Source organism: Mustela erminea, chromosome 9 (assembly GCF_009829155.1).
Source record: "Mustela erminea isolate mMusErm1 chromosome 9, mMusErm1.Pri, whole genome shotgun sequence".
NCBI lineage: Eukaryota > Metazoa > Chordata > Mammalia > Carnivora > Mustelidae > Mustela > Mustela erminea.
In genome coordinates this window covers 16019137-16038140 of record NC_045622.1, presented here as the reverse complement: position 1 = coordinate 16038140, position 19004 = coordinate 16019137, and the positions used below count along the sequence as shown (strand labels likewise).

At 49.7% G+C, this 19004-nt stretch overlaps 1 protein-coding gene across 2 annotated transcripts in view; it reads right to left on the bottom strand.

The window, feature by feature from the left end:
* POU2F3 (POU class 2 homeobox 3) overlaps positions 1-19004 on the bottom strand; it is a 104980-nt gene that overhangs the window by 31111 nt on the left and 54865 nt on the right. For both annotated transcript variants that reach the window (XM_032357653.1, XM_032357654.1), the window contains one exon: positions 15396-15430. In XM_032357653.1, coding sequence (XP_032213544.1) covers positions 15396-15430 — 35 coding nt within the window. The remainder of the gene's footprint in view (positions 1-15395; positions 15431-19004) is intronic.

The following is a 19004-nucleotide window of genomic DNA, read 5'->3' as shown; positions in this document are numbered from 1 at the left end:
CCAGCAGAGCGTGATAACCTGTTACTCAGTAGGTGCGGATTAGATCCGTGGGGGGATTAATGCAGAAATGCTTCCGACAATCCTAGAATACAGGACACTGGGTCTCAGAGAAGTCAGATGCCCTCCCAAAGGCCCTACAACCAGAAGTGGCAGAGGCGGAATAATGAACCTAGGCCTGACTGGATCCAGAACCCTCTTTCCACTGTATCACGCAGCCTTAAAAAGCCACGCCAAAGTCGGCTGATTTTCTTTCCCATAGGGTTCCTTGAAATGATGGTCAGGCGAATGCTATTGTTACTTTTTGTAAGCGTGTGTACAGGGACCCATGTATATAGGTCCCTATATACAGGGACCCATGTATATAGGTACCTATATACAACCAGAAGGTATTCCTGTATAACCCTGGAGGTCAAGATCGGGTCATATGGTGGAGACAGGACTCATTAACAGATCACTGCCATCCGGGAGGGATGTCTCCCACGGCATGCCATAGGACTCTGTGCGTGGTCCGGTCTTGCTAAGAATGTGCTCCGTAAATCGGATGAAGCTGAAGCTTACAGCCTTCATAAATGTCCATATGAGGGGCAGGCAGCAGCACTACCTGGTATTTGGCCCCAAGAGATCAAGATTAAAAAAAAGAAGAAGAAGAAGAAGAAAGCGTGAAGCTACGGAAGGATGGGAAGAAAGTAATCAGATAAAAACGTAGGAGCAAATAGAAGAAGCCTTTACTTAGAATATGAAAATTAGCTGTACAAGTTGAGACAACAGTTAATATTAAAAATACTGGAGAGACATTAATGAATTCTAAGAGCATGTAAGTTGACAGTGTGATATTATTATCTTTTAAAACAATCTGTAGGCTAGGCGCTCCTAACGGAAACAGAGGATTGAGGGAGGTTCCCCTGTTTGACCGTGTAAGTTCCATGAAGAGGGGCGGGTTACAGGCTTGTCTGTGCTTAACACAGGGCATAACAAGAGTACCTGCTCAGTAAAAGTTTGTTGAATGAGGAAATGGATGAGCAAATGAACAAGGGACCCCACTGTGCTCTGGCCTATAACCAGATGTCATCTGACAATTGAATGTTGCACACCTGTGGATATTACGCTTAAAGATCGGTACAGCAAAATATATGTATATGCAAAGGCATCAAGGCACATAGGAGTTCAAAGGGGTCATGAGAGCTCTGTAAAAAAAAATCCTTAAAACGGCCTCCTGTCGATTGATAGGGTAATAAAAATGAAAATTACACTGGAACATAGATTGTGACGTGGTCATTAACAAAAATCAGATAATGATATGTATTGCCATGAAACAATCTATAAATCCCATCTTTAAGTTGAAGAAGAAAGTTTCAGAAGAATATACACAGTATATTTTATACTTGTATATGGACATGTATTTGCATTTTTTAAAAACCCACAAGCATTTCTACATTCCCATCTGCACCCATGTCCCTGCAAGCACAGAAAGAGAAGTCTTCTAGACGTATCCGCGCCACACCGGGAGCAGGAGTTACTTCTGGGAAGAGGGCGGAGATGGGACAGCGATCAAAAGTCTTCCTTTTCATCTCTATTATTAATTTTTTTTTTTTTTTTACAACCAGAAGGTATTCCTGTATTATGTGTGTCATTGCTTTCAGAAAGAAACCTGGTATGTGGAATCATTTGGGTACTTCCGGATATCCGCCTGTCAAGGGCGAGATTTCGGGGTGATAGCTCTTCTCAAATATTAAACTGTTGTCAGGTAAAGTGGAAGGACAAGAGGGCTGGAGCTAAGGCAAGCAGAGGGACTACTCCAGAGCTGATGACCGCAGGGGAAGTTGACTACCAGGAGAAAAAAATGGCCTGACAGTGCCATCCCCCCAACCCTGGAGCGGGCTGCACTTTGGGTAGTGGGGCCGGAAACCCTGGGTGAGCTTTGGCAGACATGGGGTGAAGGGCCGTCTAACAGGGGTGTGAAAGCATTCCATTACATACAATTACTACTTAAACACCAAAAAAAAAAAAAAAAAAAAGCAAAATCTCAGATGGTAAAAACAGAATATATTGAGCTTTATAAAAATTTGCTCCATTTTCTCCTTTTAACATGTCACTAAAACAAAGCTTAGCCGTAAGATGTTATATCATGGATAAGTAAGTGTCTTGACATACAAGGTAGAAGGGAGGAGGAAGAAAAAGCCTTTGGGGCAGGGGGGATGGTTAGCCATCTGGGGAGCCGTTCCAGGAACAGGGCACTTCTGACCTATGGGACCCTTTGGCTCTCAGACTCTGTATCTTTGACTCACTCTGGGGTTAGAGGATCGTCCCAAATTTGCTGATGAAAAATAGTCACAGTGCTCTCAGGTGTCACTGGATGACCCAACCCCCACGTTTCCAAGAACCGGCCAGGAGAGGGCAGGCCCAGGAGAGCCTCATTACCCCCAAGGAACATTTTGTTAGGGGGCCCCGCTCTGGTTTGGGCTCAGTGGCTTGGTGCTGAAGCCCAGCCTCAAAGAGTTTAAAACACTGGGCCTCAGCCAAGGGCTCCGGGGGCCCAGCCAGCAAGCAGCGTTAGGAAATATGCATCTGGGACTGGATGGAGCCCACGACATGACTCTATTCGCATAATCCCAACAAGCTCCCCTTCCTGGGGAAAGGGGTGAGTTTGGGGGGCTCACTTGCTGAGGAAAAGATGACAGGGAGCAGGGCAGCAGGAGGAAGAGAAGGCCCTGAAAAAGCAGAGAGACCAGAATTCATGGCACTCAGGACCGAGGGATGGGTGGCGAGGCAGACAGATTCACACCGACTATCCCTCAATCTGTTCATTTAGGACACACTTGCTGAATGTCCACACTGCCAGGCACTGCTCTACTGTAATAAATAAAAATGCAGAGCCTTTCCTCAAGTAGTTCACAGTCCAGTCCAGGAGGGAGACCCACTCACAGTAGGAGGCTGTTGAGATACAGAAGTTGGAGGCCGTGTCCCCGGGAGGCTGCCTGGAGAAGGAGACATTTGAGCTGGGTGTGGAAACGTGAATGAAAGCCTGATGGTGGGGGGAGGGGCAGGGGGGGAGAGGGTGTGTATGTGAGAGAGAGTGGTAAACGTTGGTGCCAGAGCTCGCTCCAAACAGTCAGGATGTCTGTAATTCTCTTTCCTCTCTACCTTCAGTACACCTCCATCCCCTCGAGAAGGATTCTCCTTGATTCTCTGAAGCATCCAGTACTTAGATGTCTTTGGGATCGGGGAGAGAGGGAACCTGACAACCTCTTGGGAAGCTGGACTCTCGGATCCTCTTCCCTCCGAAGCATGCCTGAGTGTTCCCAGACAATGCTAGACCCTTGCTGGGTTGCCCGATCCTGGGCAAAGGCCAACCCCTGGGTCCTCCTGCTTTATACCAAAAAAAGTGTCCGTCCCTCCTGGGCCCCTGGGCAAGGCCACACTCTGGAAAGTGCCCTGCTAGCCAGGAATCTGCCCTCAGTGCTACCAGGCTGAGTGCAAAGGGGAAGCACCAAGCCCTCAGAAAGGAAGTTTGCTCTGGTTCATGTCAGAGAGGAAGAGACCTTGCCTTCGGGCAGCTGCATTGTCTCTCCAGGCAGGCAGAGTGCTATTAACTTGTTCCGGCCTGCTAGCTCTCGCGCTAGCAACTCCTCTCTTTGAGGGTCCCAATCCAGAGCTAGCGGGCACAGAAGCACCCCACCCCTGCCTGCTGCGCAAATCCACATTTACCCCCAGTGACTGGGTGTCCAAATCTTTCCAGGCTTCATTTACGGGCTACGCAAGTGGTCTGCGAAACTTACTTCCCAGTCCTCAAAAGAGCCCACCCAGAAAGATGGGGTCAAGTTGAAACATTGTTCCTGTTAGGATCACATACCTTCTCTGAGAGATGTCACCAGGGTGGGGGTGGGGGAACAAATTAATATATAACTCACTTTAAGCAAATAAATCCTACAGATGACCTTTGGTTCTAATGGACTGTAAAAAGGCATTTTTCATTATTTGAAAAGATTCAGTCTAGGGGCGCCCGGGGTGGATCCGTCTGTTAAGTGTCTGACTTTGGCTCAGGTCGTGATCTTAGGGTCCTGGGATAGAGTCCCATGTAGGGCTCTGCGCTCAGTGGGGAGTCTGCTTCTCCCTCTCCCTCTGTCTTTCCCCCTGCTCATTCTCTCTCTCTCTCTCAAATAAATAAATACAGTCTTTAAGTTAAAAAAAGAAAAAAAAAATTTAGTCTAGTATTCCTTTAAATAGCAGGCTCTCTTGGTGAAGAAAAGTAAGATTTAGTTTATAAAACTTGGACTTAGTGCATATCAGGAACCTCCCTCTTAGGTTTAGTGAGATTGTGAGACAGGCCTGTGTTTACCTGGCAGAGACGAAGTCTGGCATATTTTTCTTTTTTCTTTTAAGATTTTATTTATTTATTTGACAGACAGAGATCACAAGTAGGCAAAGAGGCAGGCAGAGGGGGGTGGGAAGCAGGCTCCCTGATGAGCAGAGAGGCCCATGCAGGGCTCGATCCCAGGTCTCTGGGATCATGACCTGAGCCGAAGGCAGAGGCTTAACCCACTGAACCACCCAGGTGCCCCTCTGGCATATTTTTCTTATATTGCTCTAGTAACAGGCTGAGTCAGATCCCAGGGCACAGGGAAGAACCTCAGAGGGAGGCCAGTGGTTGGGGGAAACTGAACAGAACTGCCATCTGGAAAAAGGTGAAACCCCGGCCTCCAGGCCAGTGTTACGGCGACAACACCAATTTACTCATTTACTGTGTCCCAGATACTTTCCTTTCAAAAATCTCATTGAAACCTCCTCCTAACAATGCTCTAAGATTCCTGCTATCATTTCCTCCCATTTTACAGAGGCAGAAACTGAGGCAGAGAGCGAAGTGACCAGATGACACAGGGCCAGTTGGTAGAGCCAAGATTCGAATCCAGGTCTGTGGGAAGCCGGAGCTGGACCTCTGACCAGCACACGGTCATCTGTGAGCCTCAAAGCAGGGACAAACCTGCATCAGTCCATACCAGCAAAATATGGGCGCCAGCCCTGGGGAGGAGTGGCCAAGAAACCAAAGCAAAACAGGATGTAAACCAAGGATCCTTGGGAGTTGCAAGCTAAGGGGATTTTAGTAGCCACACAGGGCAGAGGGAGGGGAGTCCTAACACTTGCTATGATCCCAAGCAGTGGAGGTCGGGGGGGGCGGGCTACGGGAACGGTGGGGGGCAGCTGCAATGAGCAGAACGAGCTGTGTTTGGAGACAGCAGACGGCACTGAACACAGCGCCTGTTAGCAAGGAGATGCTGAATCAAGGTAAGCTTCATGAATACGCCCTGGCTTGACCACCTACCTGCAAGTCCCTTGACCATTTTAGGGAACTGAACAGCTACATAGATAGGAGCAGCTCCTGAGCCCTGAGAGCAGCCTCCAAAGCCATTCTCGGGGCTGGACCAGGAGAAGGAAGTTGGAGATGGAGAAAGTGTATTTTCAGCTGCAGCTGGGAGTCTGGGAGAAGTAATTTCTTGGTTACTAGAGCTGCCTTGACAGCCCTGTGACTCGGGGGCAGAGAGAAAGCCAGGTCCCACCCCTACCCTGCAGGCACATACCCAGGCAAACACTCCTCTCCCTGTACCCTTCTCACGCACAGGCCTAGGGAGGGGGTGCTTCTCGTGGGGCCAGGGGAACCCTCTGGGTGGGAACCCTTCTTCACCCCACCCTTTACCTGGCACCCTTCCCTGAGCCGGCAGATGCTATCTCTGCCATCCTAGCTGGCAAGCCGCGGCCATGAGAGGTCTGCAGCAGCCGGGATGAGTGAGAAGGCTCTGGAAATGTGGAAAAGTACTGTAAGGGTGTCAAATGAGGGTCTCTGGGTTACATGAGGTCATCTCTCACCTGCAAGAGCGCCCTCTCACTCGCTCTCTCTCACAGCGGGGTACAGTCAGACAGACCTATTGTGTATCTGAGCTCCACCTTGGGTAACTTACTTAACCTCTGACTTATAGTTTCCCCAGCTATCTAATGGGAATAATAATGCTCACCTCACCAGGCTGTCGTAAGAATTAAGTAAGAGCGAACAAGATACAACTCTATGTAAAGTGCCCAACACATTCCATCATCCTCGGTTTGAATCCTGCTCTAAGCAAGTCCCTTGACCTTTTGGAAACTCAATTTCTCCATCTGTAAAATGAAGAGCAGAAAAGCTACTGTCCTGGGTTGGGCTGACAGGTTTAAATGAGCTACTACTTATGAAGGACTCAACCCAGTGGGGCTATGAAGCCGAGGACTCAGAAGTATTGGCTTCTTCTGCAGCTGGGGCCAAATCCGTCTTCCCTTTCAATATGGTTGCTCCAAAAATACTCCGACATGAGAGGGGGAGGGGCTGGCCCTTCAGCAGTCTGCATGCACCAAAGGCAGAGAGAGATCCCAAGGGAAGTCCTCCTTCGTATCCCTGCAGAATCAGAGGGTTCGGATGCTGGCCTCGTCACCCCGCTGCTCTCCATCCCACACCTGCGCAGAGAGAAACAGCCCATCTCTATGCCCCCATCCAGCCAGGGCCCGGGCTGGGGCCCCAGAGGTGCTTTGCGCTGGTGTTGGCACCATTGGGTAACCTGGAGTGTACAAGGGACAGGCCTCCTGAGAATCCACAGCCACTCCGATGTGCGCCTGGCCACCCTGCTCTCAACAAGTCTTGGTCCATCCAGTACAGGGGCCGACGCCCGGGGCCACACATGCGAAAACAGCTGCGCGTGAGGCCAGAGAGAGCCAAGTGTGGCTGGCAAAGGAAGACAAGTTCCCACCTCTCCAAAAACAAAGACACTTACCACGGCTTCCCACCCAAGCTCGGGGTTGGGGGGAAGGGGGCTCAGCTTGAGAGCTCAGGGAACTCAGAAAAGAATTACCATTCTAGTAGCATCTGCAGCTCATCTAAACTGGTACGAGCCCAGCTCCGTAGCCACACAGGGAGAGGAGAGGACGAGAAAATTATGGGTTCTCGTGCATCAGAAAGTAATAGGAGCTAATGTTTATGGGTCGATTACCGTATGTCAGAAACTATTTGGAGTTATAAATCTCAGCCGTAATTACTCCTTACGACATGCCTAGGAAGGAGACACTCTCACTGCTCTCGGCTTCGGATGAGGAATAGGAGGACCAGTACAATCGGCTCAGCCCTGCTGTCTGATGCCCCCTCAAGACAAGCTGGGCCATGGAGGGGGCAAGGCTGGGCCGTCTGGAGTCCGGCGGGCCTGGCTTTTAACTCGCTTCTGGACGGCGTGACTGTGGGAAAATTCCTTAACCACTCAGCACCTCGGTTTCCTTATCTCTAAACCTGGAATGATCCCATCTGTCTTAAAGTGTTGCCAAAAGTATTAAATGGAATAAGGGATATTTGGCACTATGATAATAGCTAATAATGGATTTTGTACTCGGTGCCTGCACACGGGCAGGATCCAGTAAATACAATTATTCTTGTATTATCTTGACCACAGTGGGGAAATCCCTCTGGAGAAAGGAATTGAATCTTACCCGTCACCTCCTGCCTGCAAATTAATTCTGAGGTACAACAACCTAAGCCATTCTACGAGCCCAGCTTATCCCCTGACATGGCCCTTGTTCTGACATATTTAGGAATTTCTCAGACCTGCCTCTCTCACGGGATAGCAAGTCCGTTCTCCGAGGGCAGAGGCTGGGTGTGTTCTTTCTGGGGTGTCTCCCAACAGGGCGGAGAGCCTCTGTTTTCCACCACCTTGGATCTCTCCGTGGAAGGACCGCAGCCACGGGTAAACCTTGCTCTTCTGGTGGAAGCGACCTGTCTCCCTGGTGGGTCCACTGTCCTCACTGGGGATGATGGCCAACCTGGAAATCGTTTTCTGAAACCTGTGGGTGGTTCTTCTGGCTCCTGGGGAGGCTCGATTTGCATTTACTGGGCAGAAGGCAGGCACTCTAGACCTGCCGCAATGCAGAAGGGGATGTAAGGAGAAGCACTTATGCTCCAGGCAACTTTCATTCAACTTCCAAATGCCCCGTCGGACATCTGTGTCAGGGAGCAGCCTGCCTCTAATCCTGAAAGCCCAGTACCCAGGTTTTTTTTTTTTTTTTTTTTTTGTTATATGAGTACCAAGTATCTTTTGTATACTTTTAATAGGCACTGGCTTTTTTCTGGGGATGCCATTTTTGGTGTGAATTGAGGAAAGATTTTTATCTTAGGAGAGTTAACATTTTGGAAAATCATGGCTTTTGAGCTGCCAATAGAACATACCATTACCAGTCTGTATTTGTGTCTGTTGCCTGGGCACTAGCCTGCTACTAGCCCATTGAACCTTCCCGGGAGTACACCCAAGGATTTGCTTGCTGAAATAGCTATTATTTTATTTTAAAATTTTTCTCCTTCTTTTATTTGGATCAGAGCATCCCTGTGGTTGTTTACTTGTGTTTTCTATAAATTCCATTCTAGGAGATTCAGGGGGCTTTCTAGAATCCTCGTTCCAAGGGACATTGGGTCTGATAAGGCTGAGAACCACAGTTTTAGAAGGAAGTGGGTGTGTGGGGGTTGGTCCCTTCTGGTCCCTCTGTTCAGACCTGCCTGTTGGCTAGCAGGGGACTTTAAGGTCTGTCCTCCCCCAGATCTACCTGTGCCTCGTGGCTGAATTTAATCCTGAAATAAGGTCTTTGGAAGCCCACTGTGGCCCTGAATCAAAATCACGTCCCCAACACAGTTCCGCCAGGCTCCTATATTTGATTTTCAATTACTTCGGCACCTCAATGAAGGATGCTACGTCTCAACACTTGAGGTTGGGCAAAATGCAGTTTGCTGGCTTCTCATCTTCTTCTGTCTCTTAGCCTGCCCCCGCACCCCCGGAATCCCGTCTCCACTTGCAAGCATGGAACCAGAAGCTGAGTGCCCTGCAGAGAGAAACAAGCCTCAGAGGATCGACAGCCTTGCCATCCTTAATCCCCACCCCCTGAGGATCCTGCAGGGGGATCTCTCAGAGCCCCCCCAACCCCCAGCTCATCACCCTGACCTCTGCCTGGCAACGTGTGCCTGCTTGGCTGAGACTTGCAAAACCAGCCCCACTGGCATGAATATTCCAGTGCCGGGGACTTCCCTTCCCTCCCCTGCATTTTCTTCCCCACTGGCTGGGCAGGACCCATGTTCTAGTCCCTCTGACTCCTTACTAGCCAGGGAAGTCAGGGTCCGTGGTATGAAATGGTCGAACTTGGTCAATCACTTCCTCCCCTTGCTGTCTGGAGCTTGGCAGGTCTGGTGCCGGCTCTCCCGAGGCTGCTCCCTGAGCGCCCAGGGGAGAGTGCTCACTGTGCCGTCCCGGCAGACCCTCCCCTGCCAGCCTGAGAGCCTGGTCTGTCCTGGCCTGCATTCCCCTCGTGGGCCCCCCTGAAGAAGTCTTTCTGTCATTCTGGACCCTCAGAGGCTCCTAATTCCCTTAGGCTGAATTTTGTTGATTTTAGAGAATTTTAGAGAAGACGCCCCACTGAGCCGATTAAATACTACAAATCAACACGGTCCTGGGAGCAGCCAGAAAACCCTGGTGGTTCACGCTCCAGAAAGAAGGAACATCCCATCCAACGTAAAGCTTAATGCTGTGTGGGGGCACGCGGGGGCAACTGCTCCCAGCTAGCTGGCATGGCGGGCATGGGGCAGTCATCTATTCGTGCAGGTGAGCTGAGAAAGCCCTCAAGCCTAGGACAGAGAGAAAACCTCCAGCCACTGATTCTCAGCTTTGGTGGCAGGAAGCTTAGGGACGAGGACACCTGCCAACTTGCGTCCGATATCCTTCTGGCCTCAGAGAACTCTAGCATCCAGCAAGATGGCACTCAACAACACACATAGAAACATTGCTCTGATCTGTCCGGCAGAAACTCGTGGCCCGTGGGGAGCAAGGAGTCACCAGGACAGCATAGCATGAGGCTTCCCAAGGGTGCCCCTGTCCCCATGGACTTTCCAAGCCCCTGGAAGCCAATTCTACCTTCCGACGTCCTTCTGAAGGTAGCTGTTGGTCCAAAGAGTGGGCAATGGTGACAGAGAGCTGTTCCCCTGGGCTTCTGAACTCACCAACAGGGCACCCAGTCCTGCTACCCTCTCAGATGAGTCCTGCTTCTCTCCTAGGCTACACCCTCCAGTGGGTCTGTCCTCTGTCCGCATTCTCTCTTTTCTGTCTCCTATGCTGATGGCATTTCCTAACCCGCCACACGCCCACACCCACCGAGGTCTCCCTCATCTTCCAAAGCCTTCCCCACACACTGTCTCCACTTTAGGCCAATACCCCACCCCTTTGTCACCGCATGAGCACGTCTCTGTCATTTCCGTAACTCCAGCTCGCCCCCCACCTGCAGCAATCTGGCATCTGCTCTTAGCACAGACACCACGATGGGAACCCGTGTTCAAGCTTCAGGCCCTACAACACCTTTGCAGTCCTCCACACTGTGGCTCTCCCCCGTGCTATGAAGATCTCTCCTTTGTGGGTGTGGTTCTCCTCCCCATCCCTTTGACCAATCTTCCTTGTTCATCTCGTCTGCGGGCACCCACTCCTCAGCCCGTTCCACACGTGATTCCTCTGCAGGTCTTCCCAGGGTCCCCATCCCCTTCTGCACACCATCTCCAGGGGGCCTCCCTCCCTCCCACTGCTTCAGTTAACACAATTCAGTGGTGACTCCCTGGTATGCATCCCGACCTCTCCCCTGGGCCCCAGATCTCAGTTTCTCTCTGTGTTACTGGTACCTATAGCCCGTTCTCTGCCTTCAGCTCCTCCCATCATCTGGACATACTTGTTCTACCTCCCGATCTCCTGAGCTCTGCTTGCAGTCCCTCTAATGCTTAGCATCCTAAGCTAGAAATCTAAGAATTATGCTGGACCCTTCCTTTGCCATCTAGTCCAAGCTGTTGCCAAAATCCTCCTGACTGTCTATCAGAGACCGTCTCTCTCTCTCTCTCAAATCTGAGTCTCTCCAATGCATCCTAACACGGTCATAAAAATAGCAAATACTTACACAGTTTACATGTTCTAGACACTTACCTAAAAGGCACACACACTCTCATTTGACTTTTGCAACAGCTCTGTGACATAGGTACCATTATTCTCCCCATTTTCCAGATGAGGAGACTGAGGAACATAGGTGGTGAGGAATTTTCCCAAGGCCACACGGCCATGCTTCCAGCCCAGGCGGTCTGACTCTGTGTTCACGTGCTTGACCTCTTTGCTCTCATCCTTCTCCTGAGGTTTGCCCACTTCTTCCTACCACAACAGCATTCCATCAGGCCTCTCCTCACCCTTCCTTCCCCTCTCACCCACACCCCTCTAATGCCCTTCCATTAAATGAAACTAGTCACGCTGGAAAACACCTAGTGGCTCCCTACTGCCCACAAGAGAAAATTCCTTGCTGTGCATTCAAAGGTCTTCACAGCTTGGCCCGACCCACGACTCTAACTTCACCTTTCTCATCTCCCGCCGTGTTCATCTTCTCACACTTCCCCTGAAGCCATGCCCTCTCTCAAGTGAGCCCTCATGGGCTCCTATGCCTGGAATATTCTTGCCACCCTTCTCCGCCAGTCAAATTCCTTACTCCTCCCCTGTCTCCCAGTTCAGACACCATCTCTTTGGTGATATCCTCCGGCAGGGATCCAGGAGCCCAGCTCTACTGGTCTCTCACAGAATTCACTGCACAGTTTTGTAACTTATCTTCTTACTCCTCACACCCTCTACCCAAAGCTTCAGAATGACTAAATATTCAAAGAATGAACGATGGGCCCCACAGCCAGCCTGCTGGGTCCTTCTGCCTCTGCCCCTACATTTCAAATGGTTCTTTTCACTGGATGACACAAAATCATAAAGACTGGAAAGATATCATGGGATATATTTCCTTCCCCCCACAGTCTCCCGCTCAGGGTGAAAAAATGGTCGGACAGTCTCCCCTATTTCTCTTCAGAGAAAGAAATGAAAGGAGAGTGGGAGTCAAGCCAACCAGTCGGAATAGGGCAGGGAAGAAACAAGGGGCCATAACAGACAGACTGAGAGATCTCCTCATGCAAACGTCTTCACTGTATGTGAGAGGAAACTGAGGCCCGGGAAGATGAAGGGGTTTGTCTAAGGGCAACGACTAGGGAGAGGTAGAGAAACACGTTGGCACCAGGACACCCGCCTTCCCGGCCAGGGATCTGGTCTTATCCTGTTGCCTCTCCACTTGCTCATCCTTCCCGGGGCAGCAGGCAGCACTGGCCCTGGGTCCCTGGGTCTTCCCACAATTCTCCACACAGGCTCAGGCTGCTGTCCTGGGACCAGGAAGTGAACAGGCTCAGTTCGAAAAACTTCCTGATGAGCCAGCGTCCCTTGCTCACGCAACTGTAGGACTGTCTAGCCAAGACCTGGTTGCAACTCCCAGTTGCACCAACTGGCTTGAGGCTTCCCAGCCGGGGCTTCGCCAAGGGCAGCAGCTCATCCTTTGCTCTCGGCAGCTGCCAACCCCTTCTTTGTACCATACCAGGCTGCTCCTACACAACCACCCTTTCTTCCCTTCTCCACACCCTCTGCCGCCCATTTCCTCCCAGTTAGTCACAGTGAGGTCACGCTCAGCCTCTGGGTCCCAGGCCTCTCCCTGAGGATGGCGTGTGTGCCGGGAGCGGAGAGCGGAGAGAATGTAGAGAAGGATGCAGCAGGGCATCATGGGAAAGATGGGCTCTGGTGTCCAAGAGATGTGGGTTCGCGTCCTAGCTCTGCCGGTTGGCCAGTCATGTGACCTTCAGCACATCAGTTAATCTCCCAAATCCTTTGCCCAAAAAAAGGTGGGGCTGCCTGGGAGGCCCCTTCCTCACCTGTCCAATGGGGATACTAACCTATGGTTTAGAGCGAGAATTTGATGAGATAAAGTACCCAAAGCCCCTTGCATAGAGCGTGGCAGACAGCGAATGTTGGTTTACTTCCCTCCTGGTGACGTGTGGAGGTATGACCATCAATGCAGTGGCTTGAGAGATCCTGGGGGCCCCCCTATAGGTCTGCGGGGGGCCAGAATGAATGTGAAGCTGTGGGTGTCCGTGTCGGATGGCACTGAGGGACAGAGTGGCAGGTAGCAGGGAGGAGCCTTGGGGGGGGCATGGGGGGGCATGGATGTGTACACGCGTGAACGGAGGAGTGCTCTGGCGTAAGAGTATAAAGCAGTGTGACCCGGCTGAGCCTCTTTCTCCAAAATTCCCCTGTTCTTGAAAGGAGAGATCTGTCATGTCTGTTCTTGTCAGTAATGAGAAATCCAAAAAGCCTTTCCAGGGGAGGGAGGAGGGAATAACCCATCCCATGCTAAGTGAAGCAAACTCAAGTGAGGCCCACTCCTGGCAGAAGCCAGCACACTTTCTCCTGCCTGCTGGAGAAACCACACCCCAAAAGATGTTCAAAGGGTCAGGGGCCTCTCTGGAGGCTGCCTAGGGCCAGAGGGGCTGCCCCCAGCCTTGTCCCAAGCACAGAGGTTTCTCAAGCTTCCAAAAGATCACATAGGCACTTCAACCCACTGGGCCTGTGGAGCAGGCCACCTCCGGCCCGGGCTGGTGTGGTCACATCTCGGTGTGGAATGAACTCCTCCCCGTGCATCCTCTCCTAAGGGCCTGGGACACCGAGGGGGTGCGGGTGGGGGTCCCAGGCTGCCATCCTGCCTTCTCAGAGTGGAAAGCACAGCGCACAGGACCCATCCCAGCCTGCTTAGGGCTCTCCTTCAGGATCCCAGAATCCTTGGGAATCTCCTCCATCCTCCCGTCCTGAAAGCAAACCTGGCAAAACTATCCCTGAGAGAAGAATGTGTCTCCTACGCGAAGACCATGGCTGAGAAGCTGATTCTACTGTCTTTTCCCCTTGGTGGCTCTTCCGGTGTTTCATAAACCAAGTTGGCGGCACGTCCTTCCTTGTAGCTACGTCTGAAACCTCTGCTTCAGACCTCGCGTACAGAGAGAGTCATTGGCCTCCACTGGTCAGCCAACTTCCACAGTGAACAAAACGCAGAAGGGGCCTGCCTGAGAGGTTCTGGCTTTGGACTCCAGATTATTGTTCTCTCTGACCATGAAGGAGAGACCCAGAAAGGACCCAGCCTTTTAGGAAACGTTAGTAGTGACTTCGAATCACTGTGTAGATAAAGGTGTCTGATCTCCGGTTCCACCTCAGACTGTCACCTAAACTTGGACGCAAAATATGAGAGCAAGAAGGAAACTATGATTCTCCAATCCCCCCCAACACACACACACACACATTGGATCTTCTGTCGTCCCACCGCACTCTTTTCTGCCCGACAGAGTCCTGCTCACCCTTTCGAGCTAAATTCAAATATTACCTCCTCCATGAAGCCTACCCTGATCTCCCAGGGAAAATGAACTCTTTCCTCTTCTGTTGGACACCAGGCTTTCTACACACCTCTAGCAAAGCAGGGATGCCAGTGTAATATGATTATCCCCCGAGGAGTCTCTTTCCTTCCTTCTCCCTCTCCTTCTCTCTCTCTCTCCCTCTCCCCATGCTAAGCTCCTCCAGGGAAGAGATCCTGTCTTAATTTTCTTTGTATTCCCACACCTGGCATAGTACCCCTGCCCTACCCACCTTGGCCAAATTTAGGAAATCGATTAAATTTTCAGCGGAGAAAACTCAGACCACCTTCGCTTTCCTCCCCCCAACACACCCTCCCACATCTGCTCTGGCACCACGCCCTGTCCGAGCCCTGTCCCTCAGTTTCCCTCCAGCCCCTGATCTCAAGGGGAAAATCCTCTCCCTCTGCTCCATCCTTCCCTTCACATCCGTCCATCTCACACCCTGTCCAGCACCACCTGCCTCCACCCGGAGCCCTCCCAGACTAACTCAAACCCCACACAACTCGGTTTTCTTCAAAGATGCCAAGCTTGTGTCTACACTGACTCCCACCCCCACCCAGAGCCAGATTATACAGTTTGGCCCCGGGCCCTCTTGTTCTGTTCCTCCTGTTTGGTTCCTTGTTTTCCCCTTTCAGTCGTAGTTCCCTGAGGGTCCCAGGTCCTCCATCCTTGGTACCTCCATACAGTCCTCTCCGTACAACTGGCCCACACGGACCGACTCACTCAAGAGGAAACTCAGACTAAACACCATGATGGGAAGAGAGCTGTGGTCTCAGATTCTGCATCACATCAGGCTAGAATTTAACCCTAAGCAAATGCTCCATTTGTTAGCACTCTATGTTGAGAGGGTAGCGGAGACCCCAACATTGGATTGTGGCCTGGGGCAGGGGCTGGACAAAAGGCCCCTTCCAAGCCAGAAAGCTATTGACCCTATGAATAAACACCTTGACATAATCTTCTTCTATCTCCCACACCTGATGTGGTCTAAGTGGCCGCCCCCCCCACCCATTTGTAGAATATATAAATATATTCCCCCCACCCCCATTTATAGAATAAAGGTTTTGTTTCTGAAACACCTTACCTGCCTGTTGAAATCTAGGCCATTTCGGTCATTTCCTGAAAGAGATAAAAATGAAAATATATGAGTTGCTAGCAGGACTGGAACAGACGGAGAGTTAGAGGGAAATGGCGATGAGGGGAGGAGATTGTCTAGATTTTTGAAAAAGAACACCCGCTTCCCCTGCAGCCAGGATCCTCCTACTTATCCTGTTTCCTGGAGAGGTCTTTGGAAACTCTCCTCCAGGGAGGTGGATTACCAGGAAGACTGACTAGTCGAAGGTCACCCAGAGTCACCCGGGATTGGACTTGACATCCCGGAGTGCGTGTTCTGCTGCTCTCCCTCAGACAGAGCACAGGCTGTCGTGGCTAAGCAAGGAATGACCAGCCGAGGGTCCTCAGCCCAACACAGTTGCCCCATCCTGACCCTCCTGGGGAGAGGACACCTAAGTCATATCATTGAGGAAGGTGTCTGTCTTTGCTTCCCCCGCTCTGGCTTTCATTTCTTGTCTGTTCATCTCTTTCCTTTCACAATGGAACAAGTTATGGTGGGACAAGTAAGTGTGTGCTTAACAGAGGAAAATATTTGGTACAGAAAAAGTATAAAGCAGCAGAAAAATCACTTTGCTGAGGGGCAGCTGTAATTCATATTTTTGTATATTTTATGGTCTCCTCTTATGCTTGTTTTTCCTCACTGATACTCACCGCCCTGTATAAATTTCACCCGGCTTTTCCCAGTGAACATCATTAATATATCCCCTATACTATTAAGGGGCACCATAAAACTTTTTTTCCTCCTATGCTTGCAAACATCGTTTTTAATGGTTCCCTAATATTCCCTTCTGGGGACTGTAATTTGCTTAAATATACACCTATTGTTTGGGGACTTGCTTCCATTGTTAGCTACAATAGTTTCCTTTTCTATAACTCTCTATGGCTGTGGGGCGCCTGGGTGGCTCAGTCAGTTAAGCATCTGCCTTTGGCTCAGGTCAGGATCCCTGTGGCCTAGGATCAAGCCCCTCATTGGGCTCCCTGCTCAGTGGAGATCCTGCTTTTCCCTCTACCTCTTCCTGCTCCTCCCCCAGCCTGAGCTCTCTCCCTCTCCCTCTCTCTCTGTCAAATAAATAAAATCTTAAAAAACAAAATACAAAATACCTTTCTATGGCAAAAGCCACCAAACAAGCTTCCTTTGTGTGGTATGGCTGCTGGTTCTGCAATAGCATTTACTAAACACCATACACTCAGAGCCTAGCAGCGGGGTTAGTTTAGTACGTAACAGGAGTTCAAAATATACTGGTTGAATGAAAGAATAAATGGACAAGCAAATGAATTCAGAACTTTCAATCAGAAAATTCTTTTGCTTTTCATTGCATCTTCAATAACTTAGGAATAAAGTCTCCATTTCTTAACACAACACTCAATGCCCCATAGAACTGTCCCTCAGGATCTGGCATATTCCCTCCCAGGTACCCAGAGGTCATGCACAAACACACCAAGACTGTCCTGTTTCCACACCTCTGTGCACCACGCCCTTTCACAGAGTTGGTTGGTCCCTCTCCGCTCTGGACCCCAGGAGCCCCCACTACCACCACATGGCACATGATGGGACTCCTTTTTTGTGGGCCTCTCTCTCCCACTAGACTATGTGTTCCATGAAAGGGGGGACATGACATCCATTCTCAGTGGCCATCATGGTTTCTAACACAGCCCAGTGTCTCAAGAAATGCTGGTAGAAGAATGAATGGGATCTAAGAGAATCCTCTGGAGATTTAACTTAAGTCCCCTTGCTCTGTTCTGTTCTAAATGAGGACGGGGAAACATGTCCCTTCCTGCATGGTTGTGAGGGCACCAGCAAGTTGAGAGCCGGGGATGAAGAGGGAGGGGGTCATGAGAAAGGCTTACAGGGAGACACAGATTGACCTCCTCTGGATAGCAGTCTGATTTTGAGATCGATTAATATATAAAATCAGCAAGGGGAGCTAAAGGTAGGAAGGACCCACAGTCTGAAAGCAGTTGCACATAGAAAGATAGACCTAAAGGTAAAATTGCTTTTATCTTTTTTTTAATTGAGTGAGGTGTAACTGACATACAATATTAGTTTCAGGTGTACCACGTGATTCAACGTTTGTATACATTGTGAACTAACCAATCACCACAGTACTTCTAGCAAACATTCACCACCGTCCATGGTTACAAAGTTTTTTTCTTGCAATGAGAATTTTTAAGATCCACTCTCTTAGCAACTTTCAAATATGCAATCCAGTGTTATTAACTATAGTCACCATGCTGTTCATTACATCCCCAGGACTTATTTTATAACAGGAAGTTTTGACACCTTTTTATCCATTTCACCTATCCCCACCCCCGACCTCTGGCAACCACCAATCTGTTCTCTACATCTATGAGCTTGTTTTTTGGTTTTTTTTTTTCCTTGTTTCATTGCTTGCTTTTTAGATTTCACATATAAGTGAGATCATATGGTATTTATCATTCTCTGATTTATTTCACTTAGCATAATGCCCTCAAGTTCTGTCCATGTTGTCAAAAATGGCAAGATTTCATTCTTTTTCATGGCCGAATAATGTTCCAGATTCCATGCTATGTGTATATACACATATACACGGCATATTTTCTTTACTTATTCATCTACCAGTGGACACTTTGCTTGTTTCCATGTTTTGGTAATTATAAATAATACTGCATTGAACATGGGAGGGCAGAAATCTTTTTGAGGTAGTGTCTTCACTTTCTTTGGATCAATACCCAGAAATGGAATTGCTAGATAATCCAGGTAGTCCTAGATTTTATTTTTAAGGAGCTTTTACCTTAAAAAAAAAAATCCTTCCATGACATTGTAAAGTTGGCCTAATAAGGAGTAATTCTAAAACCTGACAAAAAAGCAAATTCATTCATTCAACATGCATTTACTCAGCCCACACCAGGTACCAGGCACTGTTCTAGGTGCTGGGAATACAATCCTGGAGAAAACAGCAGAAGTCCCTGACTTCTCTTGGAGTTGAAGAGACATAAAAGGAATAAGAAAACAAATATAGAAGTTCACTTAGAGATAATTACTGTGGAGAACAATAATACTTTGTCAGGGGAAGGGTGTGTCAGAGGCTCTTCATAAGCAGGTGGTCTGGGAAGGTCACTGAGGTGAGGTGACGATTTCACTCTATGAAGTGAGGACCCAACCTTTTGAAGGTCTGAGGAAGATCATTCCAAACAGAAGTATCAGGACCTAAGGCAAGAGCAGGCTTGCATGCTGAGGAATGGTAATGAGGCTGGTATGGCTGAAGAATGGGGTAATCAGGGGCAAGATGACGTGCATCTGGCAGATGGGTTGTGGTGAAAGCTGAAGGACGACAGGAAGTGATAGAGGGTTTGAGCAGAGTTGTCACACGATCTAACTTCAGTGCTTAAACCTGTGGTGAGGAGCTGGTAGGGGGTTAGAGAGAAGGAAGCAAGACCAGTTGAGAGGCATTACAGTGACCCCAATGAGAAAGGGCAGTGGAGTGGGAGGGACAGTAACAGTGGAGGTGGTGAGAAGAGCCTGGATTTAGAATGCATTTTGAATTGAGAGCCGACAGCACTGACTGATGGATGGGAGGTGCGGCACAAGGAAGGAGAGGAA